At 44.4% G+C, this 22413-nt stretch overlaps 2 protein-coding genes across 3 annotated transcripts in view; both read left to right on the forward strand.

Moving 5' to 3' along the window:
* The first annotated feature begins 11035 nt into the window (after positions 1-11035).
* LOC311602571 (thymosin beta-15C-like) lies at positions 11036-16586 on the forward strand. Of its 2 annotated transcripts, none has more exons than XM_084790833.1 (3): positions 11036-11241; positions 14555-14659; positions 16369-16586. In XM_084790833.1, exons 2-3 carry the CDS (start codon positions 14560-14562, stop codon positions 16404-16406), a joined length of 138 nt encoding a protein of 45 aa, XP_084646959.1. In that variant the 5' UTR covers positions 11036-11241; positions 14555-14559; the 3' UTR covers positions 16407-16586. The 2 variants fall into 2 exon arrangements, with proteins under 2 accessions (XP_084646959.1, XP_084646958.1); XM_084790832.1 differs by lacking the exon at positions 11036-11241 and adding an exon at positions 11759-11912.
* Positions 16587-20030: 3444 nt separating this feature from the next.
* RAB9B (RAB9B, member RAS oncogene family) overlaps positions 20031-22413 on the forward strand; it is a 53476-nt gene continuing 51093 nt past the window's right edge. The window contains exon 1 of the mRNA XM_084790558.1: positions 20031-20293. The gene's annotated coding sequence lies outside the window, so the exon portion shown is untranslated. The remainder of the gene's footprint in view (positions 20294-22413) is intronic.

Consider the following 22413-nt stretch of genomic DNA (forward strand, 5'->3'; position numbering starts at 1 on the left):
GCCTCCTCACTGAACCAAAGTTGTCCTTTGTCTAGTTACAAAGATTCATCACTGAATGCTACATGCATAAAAGTCAGGATTGTAGGCCAGAAGAATGCTAATATTTATTTGCCAAGAAGGCCAACAGAAAATGGCCTTCCAGAAGAGCTGCCGATAAACTTCCATAGAGGAGATGTGCGTGGGCTGAAACAATGTTCTTAGCCTTTCTTACCTGCAGATTTTGCATTCATGCATTATGGATAGAAAAATATTTGGGGGGGATTACACATGTTCTGAACGTGTATATCTTTTTTGCTTGTTATACATTCAAACAATGCAGTATGAAAATAACTTGGAGATCCCTTCACCATGTATTAAATATTATAAATAAGCTGGAAAGGATCTAAAATGTATGGTGCCACATAACTGCAATCCCCTTGCTGGGGATGTGCTGGGTGGGAGGAATAGAAGTCCAAGGGCACCCTAGGCTACATGGTTCCAGGACAGTCTGGACTGCATGAGATCATGCCTCAGCTCCTCCTCCTCCTCCATCACCACAAAATAAAAAGCATACATAACAATAAAACGTATTGAATGGGAAGTTTCATGCAAACAAAATTGTATAAGTTTTGAAAATATGGGGCTACAGGAGAGACTGGTTTGGGTATTCACAGAGTCTTGGAACCAAATCCCCTTGGATACCGATAGATATCAATGCTTATTCATTGAAGGAAGTGCAATCTGTACACAAGCAAAGAAAGGAAAATTAGAACAACAAAGACTTATACTTGTGTCTAACTTCCAAGAGAGAGCACGATTCCCCCATATTTTTATCCAAAAGACGCATTTATCTCCAAGTACACTGGATTCACTGATGTCAGTCTGTCAATTTGTATCCCCTTATTCACTCTAACAATTTATTTAGAGATAAATTTGAGATTATAGAGACTTGTCGTGAATAATGCTTAAAGAACATCTATATATCCTTTACTCAGAGCCACCTACTAACAGTTTCTCTCATTTGCTATACTATATGAGCATGCATTCTGACTAGACACAAAGAAACATTTTCCTAGACTTAAAATTGCATACATTGCCCATTTTTGAGACTTAGAATTTACTTTATATATCAGGCTGGCAGCCAAGCAGTGGTGGTGCACACCTTTAGCCCCAGAACTTAGGATGGAGAGGCAGATGGAGCTCTGTGAGTTCGAGGTCAGCCTGGTCTATAAAAAGTTCCAGGACACTCAGGGATTTTACACAAAGAAACTTATCCCCCCCAATAAATAAATAAATAAATAAAACAAACAAAACAAAAAGGATACATCAGGCTGGGTTGGAACTTAGAGATCTACCTGCCTCTGCCTCTCAAGTGCTGGCATTAAAGGGTTGCACCACAATGTCTCTAGATATGATATTAATATATTCAAGTTCTTTAAAAAAGACATTTTTTATATCTCTGATAAGTTTATATAGTCCTGTAGCTCAGTGGTAGAGGCTTTACCTAGCATCTTCAAGGACATCCCCAGCAGCACAAAATAAATCAATGCATAACATTATTACCAAATAGCTTTTGACTGAGAGTCTCTAGTCCAGGCCAGCTTTGATTTCATTATATTGACAAGGATGGCCTTAAAGGTTTGATCTACCTGCCTTCTGCCTCCATCTCCCAAGTTCTGAGATTGCAAGGCGTGCACCACCATATCCCATTTATGTGGCACTGGAGATCCAACCCAGAACCTTCTATATGCTTGGAAAACACTTTACCTGAGCAACATCCCCAGTCCTGATTGAAAAACATTATAAAATGGAAAGTCACATGTCATGTTTTAAGACTAATTCATGGTAATTATTTACATTTTCTCAAACTGCTTTACACATAAGTTCTAAGTGTATATGTTTAAATTTGAGGTTATGGGATTATAAACAAAGATTTACAAACAAAGCATGGCATAATTTATATGCTTTTTCAAAAGTCTGTTCATATAAAAATCTAGATAATGTTGTAAAATTACGTAGACCTATCAATATTTTCCACTTAAAATTTCTGAGTAAAAAATTAAGACAGCAATTATTGTCTAGTGAATTTAAATGTGAATATTAGTATTCTAATTTGTGATATAATCTAGTAATTTTATGGTATTTGAAAAATTGCTTTTAGGACTTGAGATCAACAGAATAAGGAGGTAATAAGCATCTGTATTGGCTTAAACACATTAAATCTAGAGGTTTAACATTGACATATAAAATACGTTAAAATATACACAATGTGATTCAGCCATAAAGAATTATAACATGTCTACATAAACACGGGCGTCTGTGGGATATTTTTCTGAAGCTAGAATTACGGGTTTGTGGAGTGTGCACACAATTTAGCTGAATGCTGCCTAACATTTTCTAATGGCATAGACGATGCCTACCCTTAAAATCCACGTTCAACAGTTCCTGTTGCTCCACCTGCAGGCCAATACTTGGTATTACCGGAAATTATTTTTCCAGTCCAGTGGCAGTAAAATGAAGTCTTCTGCTTTGATTTTTATGATTATTTATAATGTTGTTCACATTTCCATATGCCTGTTGGATACTAGTATTTCTTCTTTTGATAAATTCAAGACATTTGCCACTTTTCCTGTTGGATTTAATCAATTTTCTACATTTATTTCTGAGAGTTATTTGTTCTACCTTCATTTTTTGTCTTATATGTATGTCTCATACAGCCTTCCTCGGTTATTTTGTCACTGACTTTTTACATTTTCTTTTGATAATTATAAGTCACATTGTTAGTTAGTCTGTTCTCCTTACAGTAAGTGTGTGTTTGCCCCAAAGAAATACTTCTTTGAATATATTTTTTAGTTTCTTTTTCTTTCACATTTATTTCTCCAATATATTTGGAATTAATTTTGTGTAAAATGTGAGGACAGTGGCTGGAGATAGAGAGCTTTACTGGCATGTTGCAAGCCTTAGGTTCAATCCCTAGCATGGAAACACTATAAGACTAGAGGTCCACTTTCATATTTTCTCAATAAGCATACAGATATCCCAATATCATTTGTTGATAAGCTTTTCTCTTCATATTCATTTGTGATGACAAAATTCTATGAAATATGAAGCATTTGTAAACTCTCTGGTCACCTTATAGCCTTGTTGCTCTGTTCCATTGTGCCTTTGATTGTAGCTTTAAAGAAGAAGAAGTCTTGGATCAGGTGGGGAAGGACGGAGAAAGAGAGTTCTGGAATCCAGGAGGGGAGACATCTCTGAGATGAGCTAGAAACCTAGGGCAATGGAAACTCCCAGGAATCTCTGCTTCTCCTCTTCGCTGGGGGACTGTGGGCCACCAGCCCAACGAGGCAAGAGGAGCAGAAGACAAATGCAAGTCCTGGAAGGCTGTAAGCATGACGGAGACTGAACACTCCGAGAACCATTTCAGGAGCTAGTTCAACTTTAGTTAGGGAGAACAAAGTCTATATACCCCTTGGGGAGTGGGTGGGTGGGCTTCTGAACTAGGCATTCATAATTGGTTGGAACCAGGCATTTTTAGGATGCTTGTTTTGCATTTGGCAGCGTGCTCCTATCATATGAACAGGAACCCAGTACCTAATTATCATATAGGCACAGGAAGGGGAGAGTGAGGGAGCTAGCAAGGAGCTGTGTCAAGGGCCATGTATCAAATGTGGTTAGGGGCATCTATATCTAAAGACACTCTCTAGATGGAGTCAGGCAGAGAGCCAGAGGCCCTGCTGAGGAGAGGGAGGACTGCAACCTCAAACATCAGGGTTCTTCCAACAGGAATCTATGAGGGTGACCCTACCTAAGACTCCTAACAATGGGGGGTATGGAGCCTGAACTGGCCATCTCCTTTAACCAGGCATGACTTCCGATGGAAGGATTGGGATACCAACCCAGCCACGAAACCTTCTGCCTACAATTTGTCCTGTGTACAGGATGTGCAGGGTTAAAGATGGAGATTAAATTGAGGGAAGGACTACCTAATGATCGGCACAGCTTGAGAACCATGCTATGAGAGGGAACCCACCCCTGACGTTGTTAACAATATCCTGCAGACAGCGTAACCATCATCAGAGCGGCTTCACCCAGCAACTGATGGAAACAGATGTTGAGATCCACAGCCAAACATTAGGTGGAGCTCAGGGAATCCTTCGGGAGAGAAGGGAGAAGGATTGTAAGAACCAAGAGGGATCGAGGACACTGCTAGAAAACCCACAGAATCAGCTAACCTGGGCCCATGGTGGCTCACAAAGACTGAACCAACAACCAGGGAGCCTGTATGGGACTGACCTAGGTCCTTTGCATATGTGCTACAGTTGTATAGCTAAGTCTTCATGTGAGACTCCTAACAGCAGGAGTAGGGGGTGTCTCTAATTCTATTGCCTGCCTTTGAAACCCTTTCTCCTAGCTGGGCTGCCTTTCTAGCCTTAATAGAAGAGGAGACACCTAATTGTACTGCAATTTGATATGCTAAGGCTGGCTAATAGCCATGAGAGGCCTCCTCTTTTGTAAAGAGAAAGGAGGTAGGAGTGGATGGGGTGGGGGAGGTAGGGAGAAGAACTGGGAGGGAAACCTGCAGTCTTGATGCAAATTAATTAATTAATTTATTAAAAAAGGTAATCAGGGCTGAAGAGATGGCTCAGTGTTAAAGAGCACTGCTCTTCCAGAGATCCTGAGTTCAATTCCCAGGAACCACACGGTGGCTCACAAGCTTCTATAATGTGATCTGCTGCCCTCTTCTGGCCTGCAGGTGTAGATGCAGGCAGACTACTCATACATAAAAATAAATAAATAAATATGGTAATCAGAAGAGTTTAACAGGGATGAGGACCTATTTATCAAGGCATAACTTAAATATATTTTTATTTTATCTGTACTTTTAAAATGAAAATAAAGTAAAATTAAAATAATAAAAAAAGAAGTCTTGGGGTCAAATAGGGAAAATTTCCACATTCTTCTTCTTCCTCCAGACTTTAACTATTCTTATCACTATCTACAAAAACAGAAAGCAATTTGGAGAGGAAAGGGTTTATTCAGCTTATACTTTCCCCATCTTTGGTCATCACCAAAGAAAGTCAGGACAGGAACTCAACCAGACAGGAACCTGGAGGCAGGAGCTGATGGAGCTGTGGACCTGAATGGCTGATGGCTGATGGCTGAGTATATCATGATAGTGCATTGTCAACTATTATCAAATTAATCCAAAAATTGAATAGTATGTCAACAAAAGCTATCCACAGGTTTATTTTTAACAGAATTTGGCAACTTAATTGTAAAATATAAAAGAAATATAGGGGAACTTTGTATATTGTAAGGATCACCAGAAAAGACTGCTCAGATACATGAATAAGCCAATAGAATGTCTTCATTAGCTTGCCAGCGACTACACTAGGTGTTTGGGATCCCAGTGTATTCCCTATCCTTTCTCAAAGTAAGGAAGGGTATTTGAGAGAGTTCAGATGGAGAGAAGCATAGGGGGAAATGTACTTATAATTGTTGTGAGTATCCACTAAAGAAGACTGCTCAGGAACAGATTTAAACCAATAGAATGTCTTTATTGCCCCCTGGCAATGTTCAAAGAGGCATCTTGTTGGTGGTGGTCTTCTTATATAAGTCAGGGGCAGAGCAGATGGCAACCCTTTGTTTATCCTAGCTTGATGGTTGGCTTGGTGGCCAAAGCTGTCTTGTGCCTAAGACACACAGAAATCAAATCAAGTTGAATCAAGTCCAGATAGCACAGCACAGAGGAGCAACACAGAGACATGCATTCTACCATGTTGCATCCTTCAGGCAGGGAAGGATGCTCACAGGCCTGCCCTCCACCCCACACCACTGACAGGCCACAGACACACAGACCTCACCTACCACCACACAGAGAAGAGCTTGAAGAGGAGGAGGACAGAGAACATGTCACCCAAAAGACCTGTTCTATGGCACATGGCACAGGCAGGTGGTAGACACCCCCAGAGGATGTCACTCAGGGGCCCGACAGCCACATGGCCAGCCTGCAACAGGAGCCACCACAGTGTATGTGGTTGACAGATGGGTGGGAGGGAGAAGTGGAGCAGCTTAAGCAGTATGAAGAGAGATGGAACAGGAGGCACAAGGGTGGAGAGAAGTAGCCTGTTGTTAGCAGCTGTCCCCACCACCTGGGGCCATAATGAAGTCTAGACTGAGGCCGCCTCTGAGGGCCATGTCTAGGTCTATGGCTAATGTACCAGCAGGGCTTGGTATTGCTGTATAGATCTGGCCCCATTCCTCACTGACTGCGGTGCTCTGGAGCACTGGCCCCACGTCTCACTGACAGCTGCAGTTGGGAGAGGGGACCCTGCACCCAGCTCAGGTAGCACGGTGGAGCTGGCCATGATAACTGGGCTGTGGGTGAGTGGGCCCTGAGCACGGGAGTGTGGCAGAGCTGGCCCTACCACTTATCTGAGGTGATGCAACATGGGCACAGGGGTGATGCCTTCCCCCCTTGCTACCTGTGGTAGTTGGGAGAGCTGGCCTTGAGGTCATGAGAGCACAAGAGCTAGATCTACCCTCCTCACTAGCTGTAGAACTTGGGAAAGCAGGCCCTGCAGCTCTCCTGGCTCTGGCCCTGATGGCTCCAGAAGGCCCTGGCGAGCCAGCCCTGAGGATGTGAGATCAGCAGAGCTGCCCAGCCTCCTAGGCTCTAGCACTTGTCAGCATGGGCCCTGTACTTTCACTGGGCGGCACAGTGGACCTGGCTATGAAAGCTTGGGTGCCTGTGAGCAAGCATGAGAGCAGGAGAACTGCCCCTGCCTCCTGCTGAGGGCAGCACTGTGTTGCCTAGCCAGAGCAGTGCTGGGGAGCTCACCCTGGTGGTGCAGATAAGGGAGAGCCAGCCTGCTGACCAGCTGAGCTACCACCCAGCCCAGATCCAGGGCTCTGAGTTAGCCCACCCCCAAATCTGTACCATCTGCAAATGGTTGGGATGCATGAAAAAGGCTAGTCCTGCTGACCCAAAGCTGCAGCATCTCGGTGACAAAGCAAAAACAGGATAACCAGGAGGAGACCAAAGAGGATCCAATATCGACGGTGTCACAGGTGCCAGAGACCTCAAATCTGACCAATGACTCATTGCAGTGAACATTTCCTAGTGAAGATGTGTAGACAGAGGGGTGTACTGTGGGAAACTCTGTGACATCCTACAGCTTCCATGATAAGATGTTTTCTATGGTGTGTGTGTGTGTGTGTGTGTGTGTGTGTGTGTGTGTGTGTGTGTGTGTGTTATTTGGGAGGGTGATGCAAAGGTGAAGAACAGGTATTGGAGGATAGGGAGATAAATGTGCAGATGAGCAGGACTGGGTTCCATGATGTGAAACTAACAAAGAATTAATAAAAAAGGTTGTATTTTTTAAAAGAAAGTCTTTATTGGCTAGTCTGCACTTAAACTGAATGCTCAGGATCCCAGTGTAGCCCCTCTCCTTTCTCAGGTCAGCTTGTAAGCATAAAATCCTTGTCCTGGGTGGACATACTTCAGTGAAGAGCATACTTTAGTTCCAGAAGTGGAACTGCAAAAGCCAAACGGCAAGGTTAGTACATGTCGACGGATTGGGGCTTTGTTTTAGTTTTGGCAGGTGGTGCTGTCTGTGTGCTGAGTTTTACAGGCTGCGTGACACTTCCATCATGGAGTCACTTGTGATAAGGTCTGTAGGCCTGCTGAGGTCTTGGGCCCTGTTACATTCCCCACAGGTCTTAGTAATTGAGTCAAGTCCTGGACTCATCCTGCTCTAAAGAGGTGTGATTGGTCCTCAGGACAGTTAATTTGACTGAGCTGACACATAATTGGCCACATAGTTTAAAATGCAGGGTCCAGCCACTTCTCCATTCAGATTGAGAATGCAAGGTCCAGTCAGTGCTGATAGAAGAGCTGCTAGCCACGGGGAACCAAGAAAACAGTGGCTTGTGCCAGTTACCTGATTTATGTCTTTGTCTCTTTGTCTTTTTGCAGTTTTCCCCAATTGTGGAAGGTTTTCACTAATTATCTTGAAAAAACCGGGGTTTTCCCCCCTCCAAGCCATGCATAGTCCCTGATTACATGAGAAGTAATTCTAAGCCTCTCCAATTTTGTAGGGCTATTTCTGTGAGGGAATCTAACTGTTTTAGTTCTGAAATGGAAACTGAATAGATCTGCATCCTAATCTACCTGTCTACTTAGTTTGGAAGACATCACAAGAGGCAGATTTAGTCAAACCCTTAGTACATGCCACCAAGTACACTCAGGGGCCCAGCAATGCTGCTGTTGCCCAGATGAGGCAACTCACAAGGCAGAATAGCAGGCATCAGACTAGGCGGAAGTGCCTAGGTTAAAGGTTCTGGACATTGGACAAACTTGCCAGCCACTTGTAAGTCCCCTAATGTTAGTTTGGGCTGTTCCCAGTCACAGTGGGTTTTGTCAGTCAATGGGCTGACAGCCTGGATAGTTCCTCTCCCTATGTAGTACAGGGGCCAGGGGTCTAAGCCTAGCCAGCAATCCTGGCCGTTTTCGACTAACTCTGTTGTCAGGGTCTGAATTCACGAGTTTTTTTTTTTTTGACAGTTTGTAAACTTTATAACCTCTCAAGGCAGAAAAGTATCCGGACCTCTGCCTGAAAAGCGCCAGCAGGCCAGCTCCTCCCTACAGACCATCTGTAACTACCATCCCTAGCTCCTCAGTAGGACTCACACCAGATGATGCTTTTTTGGGGTGAAAAGTCTGGACAAAAGCTCACCAATCCCTGAGCAGAAAAATTGACCAATCCCTGAGCAGAAAAATTGACCAATCCCTGAGCAGAAAATTGACCAATCCCTGAGCAGAAAAATTGACCAATCCCTGAGTTTGAGGAAGCTCAGGACTTGAAATCCCACCAACTACACTCTGGAAGTCCCTCCTCAGAAAGCTCCACCGCCTACCCCACCCCCTCGTAAAATCCCCTATATAAAGGCTGTGTAAGTGTCTTCTTCCTTTTTCCTGGAACAAAGGCAACAGGTGGTGGACTCAGCCTTCTTCAGAAGAAACAAGGAGTGGAGTTATCTTGAAAAAAGAAACTGGGATTTTTCCCCCTCCAAGCCATGCATAGTCCCTTATTATATGAGAAGTAATTCTAAGCCTCTCCAATTTTGTAGGGCTATTTCTGTGAGGGAATCTAACTGTTTTAGTTCTGAAATGGAAACTGAATAGACCTGCATCCTAATCTACCTGTCTACTTAGTTTGGAAGACATCACAAGAGGCAGATTTAGTCAAACCCTTAGTACATGCCACCAAAGTACACTCAGGAGCCCAGCAATGCTGCTGTTGCCCAGATGAGGCAACTCACAAGGCAGAATAGCAGGCATCAGACTAGGCGGAAGTGCCTAGGTTAAAGGTTCTGGACATTAGACGAGTGCCAGCCACTTGTAAGTCCCCTAATGTTAGTTTGGGCTGTTCCCAGTCACAGTGAGTTTGTCAGTCAATGGGCTGACAGCCTGGATAGTTCCTCTCCCTATGTAGTACAGGGGCCAGGGGTCTAAGCCTAGCCAGCAATCCTGGCCGTTTTCGACTAACTCTGTTGTCAGGGTCTGAATTCACAAGTTTTTTTTTTTTGACAGTTTGTAAACTTTATAACCCCTCAAGGCAGAAAAGTATCCGGACCTCTGCCTGAAAAGCGCCAGCAGGCCAGCTCCTCCCTACAGACCATCTGTAATACCATCCCTAGCTCCTCAGTAGGACTCACACCAGATGATGCTTTTTTGGGGTGAAAAGTCTGGACAAAAGCTCACCAATCCCTGAGCAGAAAAATTGACCAATCCCTGAGCAGAAAAATTGACCAATCCCTGAGCAGAAAATTGACCAATCCCTGAGCAGAAAAATTGACCAATCCCTGAGTTTGAGGAAGCTCCGGACTTGAAATCCCACCAACTACACTCTGGAAATCCCTCCTCAGAAAGCTCCACCGCCTACCCCCCCCCCTCGTAAAATCCCCTATATAAAGGCTGTGTAAGTGTCTTCTTCCTTTTTCCTGGAGCAAAGACAACAGGTGGTGGACTCAGCCTTCTTCAGAAGAAACAAAGAGTGGCGTTATCTTGAAAAAACCGGGCTTTTTCCCCCTCCAAGCCATGCGTAGTCCCTTATTACATGAGAAGTAATTCTAAGCCTCTCCAATTTTGTAGGGCTATTTCTGTGAGGGAATCTAACTGTTTTAGTTCTGAAATGAAAACTGAATAGATCTGCATCCTAATCTACCTGTCTACTTAGTTTGGAAGACATCACAAGAGGCAGATTTAGTCAAACCCTTAGTACATGCCACCAAGTACACTCAGGAGCCCAGCAATGCTGCTGTTGCCCAGATGAGGCAACCCACAAGGCAGAATAGCAGGCATCAGACTAAGCGGAAGTGCCTAGGTTAAAGGTTCTGGACATTAGACGAGTGCCAGCCACTTGTAAGTCCCCTAATGTTAGTTGAGGCTGTTCCCAGTCACAGTGAGTTTGTCAGTCAATGGGCTGACAGCCTGGATAGTTCCTCTCCCTATGCAGTACAGGGGCCAGGGGTCTAAGCCTAGCCAGCAATCCTGGCCGTTTTCGACTAACTCTGTTGTCAGGGTCTGAATTCACAAGTTTTTTTTTTTGACACTTTGTAAACTTTATAACCCCTCAAGGCAGAAAAGTATCGGGACCTCTGCTTGAAAAGCGCCAGCAGGCCAGCTCCTCCCTACAGACTATCTGTAACTACCATCCCTAGCTCCTCAGTAGGACTCACACCAGATGATGCTATTTTGGGGTGAAAAGTCTGGACAAAAGCTCACCAATCCCTGAGCAGAAAAATTGACCAATCCCTGAGCAGAAAAATTGACCAATCCCTGAGCAGAAAAATTGACCAATCCCTGAACAGAAAATTGACCAATCCCTGAGCAGAAAAATTGACCAATCTCTGAGTTTGAGGAAGCTCAGGACTTGAAATCCCACCAACTACACTCTGGAAATCCCTCCTCAGAAAGCTCCACCGCCTCCCCCCCTCCCCCTGTAAAATCCCCTATATAAAGGCTGTGTAAGTGTCTTCTTCCTTTTTCCTGGAGCAAAGGCAACAGGTGGTGGATTCAGCCTTCTTCAGAAGAAATAAGGAGTGGCATTCAGGCTCCAAAGCTCCTCAGCTCCTCGGGGTTTGCAAGCAAACTTCCCCTGGGAGCTGCAAGGGCTGGGGTGCATCTGGCCAGATATTAAAACAGAGGTCACTGAGAATAGGTTCTTTCCAAAGGCTATTTTAAAACCATACAAGGTACAACTCATTTTCTTTGGCCCTCCTAGCCCAAATGTTAACGTCTAAATGGGTAAGAGGTAGATTAATTGAGAAATGCATGTATTTTATTTATTTATTATTTTTTTGGCTTTTTTGAGACAGGGTTTCTCTGTGTAGCTTTGGCTGTCCTGGACTCGCTTTGTAGACCAGGCTGGCCTCGAACTCAGCGATCTGCCTGCCTCTCCCTCCCGGGTGCTGGGATTAAAGGTGTGCGCCACCACGTCCGGCTGCATGTATTTTTAAAGAAGAAATAATTGTGGACTCCACGACTAAAGCTGTGGAGCGGGTTGGGGGGCCACATAGGATGGGAAGGGACTGAAATTTGCGAATAATTCGTCCCTTAGCCACAGGTTTCTTCCATGACATTATCAAGCCCTGCTAAGGGCGGTAAGGAGGTAGTTAAGATACTAAATTGAGCACAGACAGTCTCTCAGAAAACTAGACCTAGGGAGGGGGCGTGGCAAGGCAGGACGTGCCGTCCAATCAGATGCAAGAGCAGGGCTTACGTAAGGACCATTTGTCAAATCATAAACGAGGGGCGGGCCCTGTTGGGGCGTTTCAAAGCTCGTGCCTGCACTCAGGCACACACCAGTCTGGTCCTTACCAAGCTGCACGTTGAGCTGTTGGCCTGATAGCCTTGGTGCCCGCAGGTGAGAACGTGTGTCAGCCCTCCCCACCGCCCCCCCTGCCCCCCTCAACCCCTGTCCCGGGCCTGGTGTGGTGGCGACTGCAGGTTCAGGTGCGAGAGCTAGCGCTTTTGCGCTTTCAGGCGGACAGAGTTCTGTCTGAGCATCCGAGTTTGCAGAGGCTTTGTTTCTCGCGACTGGGAATGCGGTCCTGGGGATCCCAACCTTGAGAAGCCCAGAAGAACGAGCAGCTTGGAGGAGGTGACAAAGGTCTGGAGGAGAGTTGTGGCAAATGGGAAACGGCCTTCTTAGGGTTGGCTCTAGGGTTAGGCTGGGCGCTGGGCAGTGGCAAGTTATTTGTAAATATCACAGTCCAGACAAATGCCTGTGTCCAGCCCTGCAGTTGAAAATGTGATTACAGCTGTTCACTCTATAAAGGGGCGGGGGCTCAGGATACTCTTGATTGAATGGCAGTGTGTTTGGGACGTGTGGAAGCTTCAGGGGAAGGGTTCTCAGTTCTACTCTGGTCACTAGATTGTGTGCTACCCACCTAAGTGTGGCAAAGAAGAGTTCTGCCTTCTGATCTTTGGTATTTTTCCCCCTATTGTCTCTTTCCAATACATTTGTGAAACTTAAAGGACACCAAGGATTTCACCACGTCCTACCTACTTTTGTGTCATGCCTATTTTATTACCTTAACAATGAAAACGGGTTGAAGTAGAACTTAACTTTATTCAGCTTACCTCATTTTGCTAAAGTCTAAGCCTAAGCCTAATTAGCTCCCCACCCCCTTACACGTTTAGTAAGGCTACGAGAAGGTGTTATGAGACTTGTAATTGGTACTGACTAGGTTAGACCCCTCCTGTAATTGGCACTGACTAGGTTAGACCCCTCCTGTAATTGGCACTGACTAGGTTAGATCCCTCCTGTAATTGGCACTGACTAGGTTAGACCCCTCCTGTAATTGGTACTGACTAGGTTAGACCCCTCCTGTAATTGGCACTGACTAGGTTAGACCCCTCCTGTAATTGGTACTGACTGGGTTAGACCCCTCCTGTAATTGGTACTGACTAGGTTAGACCCCTCCTGTAATTGGTACTGACTAGGTTAGATCCCGCCTGTAATTGGCACTGACTAGGTTAGACCCCTCCTGTAATTGGTACTGACTAGGTTAGACCCCTCCTGTAATTTGTACTGACTAGGTTAGACCCCTCCTGTAATTGGTACTGACTAGGTTAGACCCCTCCTGTAATTGGCACTGACTAGGTTAGATCCCTCCTGTAATTGCACTGACTAGGTTAGACCCCTCCTGTAATTGGTACTGACTAGGTTAGACCCCTCCTGTAATTGGCACTGACTAGGTTAGATCCCTCCTATAATTGGCACTGACTAGGTTAGACCCCTCCTGTAATTGGCACTGACTAGGTTAGACCCCTCCTGTAATTGGCACTGACTAGGTTAGACCCCTCCTGTAATTGGCACTGACTAGGTTAGACCCCTCCTGTAATTGGTACTGACTAGGTTAGACCCCTCCTGTAATTGGCACTGACTAGGTTAGACCCCTCCTGTAATTGGTACTGACTGGGTTAGACCCCTCCTGTAATTGGTACTGACTAGGTTAGACCCCTCCTGTAATTTGTACTGACTAGGTTAGATCCCGCCTGTAATTGGCACTGACTAGGTTAGACCCCTCCTGTAATTGGTACTGACTAGGTTAGACCCCTCCTGTAATTTGTACTGACTAGGTTAGACCCCTCCTGTAATTGGCACTGACTAGGTTAGACCCCTCCTGTAATTGGCACTGACTAGGTTAGATCCCTCCTGGAATTGGCACTGACTAGGTTAGACCCCTCCTGTAATTGGTACTGACTAGGTTAGACCCCTCCTGTAATTGGCACTGACTAGGTTAGACCCCTCCTGTAATTGGCACTGACTAGGTTAGACCCCTCCTGGAATTGGTACTGACTAGGTTAGACCCCTCCTGGAATTGGCACTGACTAGGTTAGACCCCTCCTGTAATTGGCACTGACTAGGTTAGACCCCTCCTGGAATTGGTACTGACTAGGTTAGATCCCTCCTGTAATTGGCACTGACTAGGTTAGACCCCTCCTGTAATTGGCACTGACTAGGTTAGACCCCTCCCACTCCTACTGTAGCGCTCTAATATACTGACTTTGGTCATTCAAATAGGAATTAGCTCAGTGCTGTGTGACACTATGTGCTCACCAACAGTCCCATGTACCCTAAAAGTAATTGTCTAGAAGGTGAAGATGCTCAGATAGTCCTGTCTTCTCTTAAAAAAAAACCACCCCTAGTCAAATCTAGTCCTTTATCTGCTCTTCTCTCCCTATCTGCTAATGCTCCTCACTTCTATTTTACCTTTGCTGGGGTTGTAAAAGTCGGGCTCCACCCCACCGCCACCCCGGATTTCTAGAGTATCTTAGTTTCTAGAGCATCTTCATCTGCTGTCATTTACTGCCACAGAAATGGGCTAATGCTTTACAATCAGAGTACTGTAAGAAAAACATGACTTTCCAAGACACGTCATTCTCCTGTTGAAAAGCGATGCAAAATGTACATCGATAATTAAGCGAATGTTTTAACTGCTATTCTTAGTCTGATCATAATTCTAGTAGGTAACATTACTTTTTGGGTCTTCCTTCCAGTCAAGATGAGTGACCGCCCAGACTTGTCCGAAGTGGAAAGATTTGACCGCTCAAAACTGAAGAAAACTCAAACGGAAGAAAAAAACACTCTTCCGTCGAAGGAAAGTAAGTAATGAGGTTTCTATTTGAGGTGAACAGTATTGAAAGTTCGTATAGTTGGTTAACAAACCTATGTTCTATTGAATTTTCCACAAAGTAAAATATTTATTAGTTTAAAATACCCAATAGGTGATTTTGTTATTAGGATTAGGCATAACAGACACCAGTAGTAGAAAGAAATTAAAACTTTCTTGTTCAAAATTACAAAACTCATTAAAATAAATCTTGGAATATTTGACTTATCACTAGAAAAATTCCTGTGTACACTTTTAATCATGTGGTATTTTCCTGCATTGACAAATCTGAGTTTGTGATCTTGTCCCCCTAATGAACTATGCAGATGCTGCACTTCTGATCTTTTCTACCTAATGACAAGTGGAGTAAGTTCAGATCTTGAATACACTTCATGCTCTCAGACTCAGAGGATCAGTGTTACTCCTCAGAGTCACATCCTACTAGAGAATTTCCAAAAGTAATCCACAAATTTGTGCTATGTTTTTTGTTCCACCAAAATTACTCGAGAGTTCCAAAACTAGACAAAATTGTTTGTGGAGGAATGTTAATTCAGAACATGGATGTTCTGGCAAGAGATCATATTTCAAAGACCTTCTAGGTCTGTGTGATCCAACTGGAATACAAACACTCCTTTAACCCAGGAGACAGAAGCAAACAGATCTGAGTTCAAGGCCAGCCTGGTATAGAGCAAGTATCAGGTAAAGGAAAGCTTAGTTCCAGGCATGGTGGTACATACCTTTACTCCCAAACAATGAAGATAAAGTTAAGTTTGTAGAAGGAAGCACTCATGTTTGAAAGTGATGTTTAATTGAGTGACAGGAAAGGTGACAAATCAGAGAAGCTTTGACAGAATAGGATATGAGAAGAGAGAGGAAATGGAAGCTACTTAAGAGGTAGTTTTACCAGGGCAGTTATAGAGAGATGGGTTGCAGAGAGAGAAGTCAGGTTAAGACTGAGCGAGCCAGAAAATGAGAAGAAGCCAAACGATTAGAGCAGATTGCTGAGTTAGTTTGAGGCCAAGCAGAGCAATTCTGGGCCGAGCGAGAAGCCAGATTAAATAGGTCAGCTGGGAGAAGAGTTTGACCCGGAACAGCTGAGTTGGACCAGCCAGCCTAGAGCTCAGAACAAGTAAGGGTGAGCTTATTCAGCAGTAAGTCTCAGAGGCTGAAAACATTCCAGGCCTAGGTTAGATTATACAGAGGCTAGAAGCTTCTAGGACTAGACCTAGATTAGCAGAAGGAGTCAGTAGGTCTCCCAGACAACAATTGAACAGGCAAATCAAAGTTACTATTACAGTTATTTTAAAGTATTACTTTTTTATTGAATCCTGATAGATAATTGTTGTTATAATGGGAGCAGTATAAATCTACCTCAAATGGAATGGTAAAGCCCAAAGTTGATTCAGATCCCAATGGATATTAAAATGGTTAATATGTACTCCCATATCACTTTGTGAGCATTTGTGTGTGGTACCTTACTTAGTATTCTGAATTTAAAGCATATATGATAACCACTTAAAGACTTAGCCCAGAATTCTTTTTAATGGTGCTGGATTTTAAACCCAGTCTTTATTTCATACTGAGCAAGCACTGTAGTACTGCGCTCCATCACACTGTCTGATAGCAAAGAACCCTCGGAAGAAGCTAGACATACTAGAAAAATTCTCCCCTAATGATATTTTTATTTCTTTTTATCCCTAGCCATCCAGCAAGAGAAGGAGTACATTAAGAGACCATAAAATGAGAATCTCCTTCCAACAGCAACTTCAACATGGCCTGGCAGTCTTTGCTTTAGGCTTGTTTCTGTAAACCTATGGGATTGTAAGGTTTTAGACAGTTGCTAATGGATTCTCACTTTTACCACATTGGCTGGAAGGTCAGCATTTGCCAATGATCATTAAAATGCGTTCTTAAAACTGCTCACTGGTGTGGATATTCCATTGTCTGGAGCCTTGCCATTGATGGCCTTGGTGCGTGTGATTTTTTACTTGCAAGGCAAGCCAGTTTTAACCTTCAGTGAGGGCCTCAACTGCTTTAGCATCTCTTGAGGGTCTATGCTTTAGCAGCTCCTCCAGTTTATTTTCATTTCTAGTGTAACACTAAAACATAATCACAAACTTCCTGTGGTACACTTTTGGTATGCTAAGGGATGAGGTTACACAAGGGCACTTTTAAAAAAAACTTTTAAAAATTTATTAATTTATTCAGATTACAACTCAATTGTTATCCTGTACCTCCCTCCCTCCCACTTTCACCCTATTCCCCTCCCCTAGGTCTATGACCAAGGGGGACCTCCTCCCCCACTATATGGTCAAAGGCTATCAAGTCTCATCTTGGTAGCCTGCTTATTCTTTCTTTGAGTGCCCTCAGGCTTCCCCACCAAGGGGCACCAGAGTTCGTGTCAGAGCGATTCCCCACTGTGGAGAATGTCCTGACCATTGGCTAGATCAGAGTAGGGGTTCAATGTTTACTACATGTATTGTCCTTGGTTAGTGCAATAGTTTGGGCAGAACCCCCCCCCTCCCAGCCACTGGGCCTTGATGTTCTTGTAGGGTCCTTCTATTTCCCCATCTCCTATATTTGTCTTATCTAGAGTCTCAGTAAGATGTCCTCACATCTGTCCCAATCTCCTGGTAAGTAAAGACTTTTCATGGGACATGACTTTGGGCTAGTGCCCAATTATCAGTAAGTATTTACTATGTGAGTCTTTATGCTTCTGGGTTAATTCACTTAGGATGATCATTTCTAGTTTCATCCGTTTGTCCACAAATCCTTGTTTTTAATAGCTGAGTAGTATTCCATAGTGTAAATGTACCACAGTTTCTTTATCCATTCTTCAACTGAGGGACACTTAGGCTGTTTCCAATCTCTGGTTATTATGAATAAGGCTGCTATGAACATGGTTGAGAATATGTCCATGTTGTGTGCTGGAGCATCTTCTGGTTATATTCGAAGGAGTGGGATAGCTGGGTCTTAAGGAAGTCCTATTCCCAGTTTTCTGAGATAGTGCCAGATAGATTTCCAAAGTGGTTGTACAAGTTTGCATTCCCACCAGCAATGAAGGAGTGTTCCTCTTCACATCCTCGCCAGCATGTGGTGTCACTTGAATTTTTTATCTTAAGGGGCACTTTTTTAAAATTAAAAATGCTTGGGTGAAAACGTCTTGAACAGACTGTGCATATGTGAAATGTTAGGCAGTTATGTGAACAAATGCCCTTATTTTGGAATGAAGGAATGGAAACAGGACCTAAGGTGATCTCTAAAGATCACTTTTGATTCCTTAAAAGTGTTTTTCAACTTAATGGAAACACCCAAACCTAGAGTTGGATGGGGAAGGAGCAGGAGAAACTTGATAAAAACATACCATATTAAAGACAACAGGGTCTTCCACTGAGTGGGTTTGGGGTGTTACAGACAAATTATTCCCAGGAATCAGAGCTGTGTACACCTTATGAAATATCATTAAGGATTCTTTTACTTTTCCAAAAGCTCAGAGTGTGGCATCAGAGAGCTGATGCTGTCCAGAGACCCCTTTGCTCTCTGAGGTATCTTCAAAACTTCCTGTTTTTCCATTTTAAGGATTTATTTTATTTATGCATGCATGCATGTATGTGTCTGTAAGAAAAAAACATACAGAGATGAATAGTAAGAGTATGTGTTTCTGTGTGCACATGCCCAGGCCAGAAGAGGATGTTGGATTCCCTAGAGCTAGGGTTGCAAGGCATCTGCAGGATGCCTGGCCAGTTTACGTGGGTGCTAGAATCCCAAATCTGGTCCTCATGATTGTGCAACAAGTGCTCTTAACAACTAAGCCATCTCTCCAACCCCCTAGATCGCCTTTGTTAAAGGAAAAGGGGTTTCTAGGCCTCAAGGTATTCTATGATGACTGGTCAGCCTGTTGCTGAGCATAAGGACCAATAAATCACATGAAGCATGTACTATGGACCTTTCTGACAAGTTTGCTGCAAGTTATGCTATCCAGTCAGATATAGCCTCTGGACATGGGAGCAGTGCCACAAATAGTAATGGATCCTCTGCTTCAGCAGTCACCATGTTCTGTCCTCACAGTTACTAGAATGTCCATGGGTCGTGGCTGATCCGGTCTTTGGCACATCTTCTGAAGAGGTCCTTGTTTCCCAAGAGCCAGAAAAGGTTATGTGGAAAGCCTCAAATAGAAGGCAAGGTGTTACTGCTACCATTGGCACTACTGCCACCCCAGACAAAGAGAGTTTTGTTATGGATTTCCCAAAGGCATTGAGGAAAGTTCATGGGGGCTTAAGCCTTCCCCTCAAAAGACTTTAAATATCACAGACTCATTTGTGAAGAACATTTTTTGCAACTATGTCTTTAATTGAAGAACTATATCACTTTTCTCCTCCTTTTACTCTCTGCAGCCCCTCCCGGCTACCCTGCCTTGAACCTCTCCTATGCCTCCATAAGATCCAGCTGTAGACAAGCCTGTAAGGCATTTTCTTAATTAGTGATGATTGATGGAGGAAGGCCCAGCCCATGGTGGGAAGTACCATCCCTGGGCTGGTGGTCCTGGGTTCTATAAGAAAGCAGGCTGAGCGACCAGTAAGCAGCACCTCTCCATAAGATCCTGCCTCGGGTTCCTGTCCTGTTTGAGTTCCTGTCCTGTTTGAGTTCCTGTCCTGACTTCCTCTGATGATGAACAGTGCTATGGACGTGTAAGCCACATAAGCACTTTCCTCCCCAAGTCCCTTTGGTCATGCTGTTTCATCGCAGCAATAGTAACCCTAACTAAGGCAAGTTGGTACCAGGACAATAGGGTATTGCTGTGACAGACCTGACTATGTTTGGGGGAACAATTGTGGAAGGACTTAGAACTTTGAGCTAGAAAAGCCATTGAGTGTTTCGATCTCAGTGGGCTATTTTATAGGAGCTTGGAAGATAAGAATGCCGAGAGCACTGAAGATGATGGAGACCTGGCTTATGAAATTTCTGAGGGAAGCAAAGACTCCATCAGAGATTTGTATAAGATTCTGTGGTTCTGACCACCTGGAGCTGAAGAATCAGGTGTGATTAATGAAAGACCAGAAACACTAAAGTAAAACCTTTGCTTTTTGGGGACAGTGGATGCTGGTCAGCTGGGAATGAGAAATTGGTGGTGATTAAGAAGAGAGCCGACCAGCATCATTGAGGTAAAATCTTCTAGGAAGTGTTTCCTGAGTACACAGAGAAGCTGTGTTCCAGAACTGGCCAAGACTATATTGCTTGCTGGCAGCTAATGTTGGCAGTGTAAGAATCCTCCAGGTGCTACTGGTTTTGAAGACATGAAGGGGTCATGGAGCACACCTGAGGCTTACTTAGCACTGTGAGAGGCCAGGAAAAGGCCATTAGTGAAGGCGCAGGCTCAGAGGCAGTTGAAGGAGTCAGAGTAGTGAAGGCTTACCAGCATGAGCCCAGGAGAGACTATTGGTGATGGTGCAGCCCAATTGCAGCAGAAGGCCCCAGCAGTTTGGAGATGCCAGTGCCATGAGATGACCACCAAGGGCAGCAGCAGCGGTGGAGTGGAGCCAGCCGGGGCCTAGAAGACAAGCTGTGTGTGCTGCAGAGGGCGGAGCCGGAGAAGTGACTCAAGCCCTTTGGAGGAGCCCCGAAGATGGTGAGTGGATCCAAGACATTGAATGCTGAGTTATTTATACTTTTGGAGTTTAGTTTTGGTTTGAGCGTGATTCTTCTGCCTTGAAGTAAGAAAGTATTTATTTTTGATTTGACAGGAGGCCACAGGAGAGAGATTTTGGATTTTAAAAGACTGTGTCTATTTTTAAAGAGATTTTTAAAAATTTACTCATTTTTTCACAGTTTAAGGATTTTTTATGACAGCAAGAATTTTACAATCTAAGTTATATTTCCTTGCTCAGTCATCAGTTCTGCTACTTAGAACTGACATCACAAGCTATTCCACAGTAAAAAATTACTGAAAAGGAAATTAAAGAAAGGACTGCTTTAAATTTTTGTACTTTGCTGAAAATTCTTTTCCTAGGGTCCATAAAACATTAATTTGTTTTTCAGTTTTACTATTTCTTTTGTATCTTTTGTTTTAAATCAAGCAATATAGGACTAGCACTTAGGACTAGCATGGTTCGCTAAACCTGGCATTTGCTCAGTACCTAAGGTTCAAAGTTTCCTTTCCTTTTTAAATTTAATTTCTATTTTGCAATGTTTTCTCATGATGCTTAAATTTCTCGAGGTTTAGATATTTTCCTTTGGTGAAGCACAAGCTTCTGTTTGTGGGCCCTGATCAAGTTAAACAGCGAGGATATCGGCATGCCAGTCTGGGCAGCCTCTTTTGCTTGAGGGGCTTGTAGTACAGTGGCAGCTTCGTCAGCCTTTGGGCGGAGAGACTCTGGAGACTAAAGCATGCGAAATAATTCTGAGGTATCAATCTCCAACAGCATGCCAGTGATCTTACCAGCAAGAGTTGGAGTGCATGGCTTGAGTAAGAGGAAATAGCTGTTCACCCAACAGTGGCTTTTGCTTTTGAGGAGGGGCAGCTGCCAACACGGAAGCAGTTAAAGGTGCTCGATCTTGCACTTGAACAGCAGGCTGTTCATTCAGATGGTGCTGAGGGTTGCCTACTCCCGCGGTACCTTTATAGCAACAGCAACTGCTACTGCATGAGGTGGACCCTTTGCGTTGATGTGTTAGCAACACGCTGTGTTGACATGATTCGTGGAACCTGTGAGGAAACTGGTCTCATAGTACTAAATGGTGGTCTAGGAGCAGCTGGGAAGATAGCCCTGGGCATATTCTGGAATGGATGAGGTCTGGTACCCTGAGCAGTTCAGCAAGGACTTGGTCTTAGTTGAGCAATTTGGCTAAGAGGATAGTATGCAGCATGGTTCCGAGTCTGTGGGAGAGCTGCCGTGAAGTAACCTAAGGGAGGTGCTGGCTGGTACAGTTTGGTCACAGGGTTGGCCACAGCTCGTATACTTGCCATCCTCTGCATGTACTGGCTAGTGAGGTGAGCCTGGCGCTCTTCTTTGTGCTGAGCTAAAGCTACATACAGCGGCTTCGTGGCCACAATTCTACCATTCATTTCTGTAACTGCTTTAGTGGCTTCTTTTTTTAAATTTATTTTTAATTGATTTATTCATATTAGATCTCAATTGTTTTCCCATCCCTTGTATCCTCCCATTCCTCCCTCCCTCCCATTTTCCCCTTACTCCCCTCCCCTATGACAGTTACTGAGGGGGACCTCCTCCCCCTGTATATGCTCATAGGGTATCAAGTCTCTTCTTGGTAGCCTGCTATCCTTCCTCTGAGTGCCACCAGGTCTCCCCCTCCAGATATGGGGCACCAGAGTACGTGTGAAAGTCAGTCCCCACTCTCCACTCAACTGTGGAGAATATCCTGTCCATTGACTAGGGTAGTGGCTTCTTTAGGGAATGAGAAACACACAAAACCAAACCCTATCATGTGACCACCCTCCATCACAGCTTTTGCACTGATGATTGTACCAAATGGAGCCGCTTATCAGTCTGGCCTGGCTGAACTCATAGAACATCTCCTCCCTCCTGACAGAGAGAGGCCATGGGGTAGCTGGGGATGCTGTGGTTCATCTAGGCAGAGCTGTCCTAGGGGACCCACGGGCCATGGCCTTTCCTGTGAGAGGAGAGCCAAATTCCGGGCCCAAGCGTGGAGCCACAGGGGTGGGGGAGAGCAGGGGGCGAGCACAGAGGGACAAAATTCAACTGGACAGCTCTGGAACCTGGGGAGCTA

Source organism: Acomys minous (genome assembly GCF_964271855.1).
Source record: "Acomys minous genome assembly, chromosome: 7".
NCBI lineage: Eukaryota > Metazoa > Chordata > Mammalia > Rodentia > Muridae > Acomys > Acomys minous.

Bases quoted from the DNA above. Each gene is read 5' to 3' on its own strand.
- LOC311602571 (XM_084790833.1), top strand. From the start codon at position 14,560: ATGAGTGACCGCCCAGACTTGTCCGAAGTGGAAAGATTTGACCGCTCA. The intron at 14,660-16,368 runs GTAAGTAATGAG...TTTTATCCCTAG, and splicing joins CACTCTTCCGTCGAAGGAAA to CCATCCAGCAAGAGAAGGAG.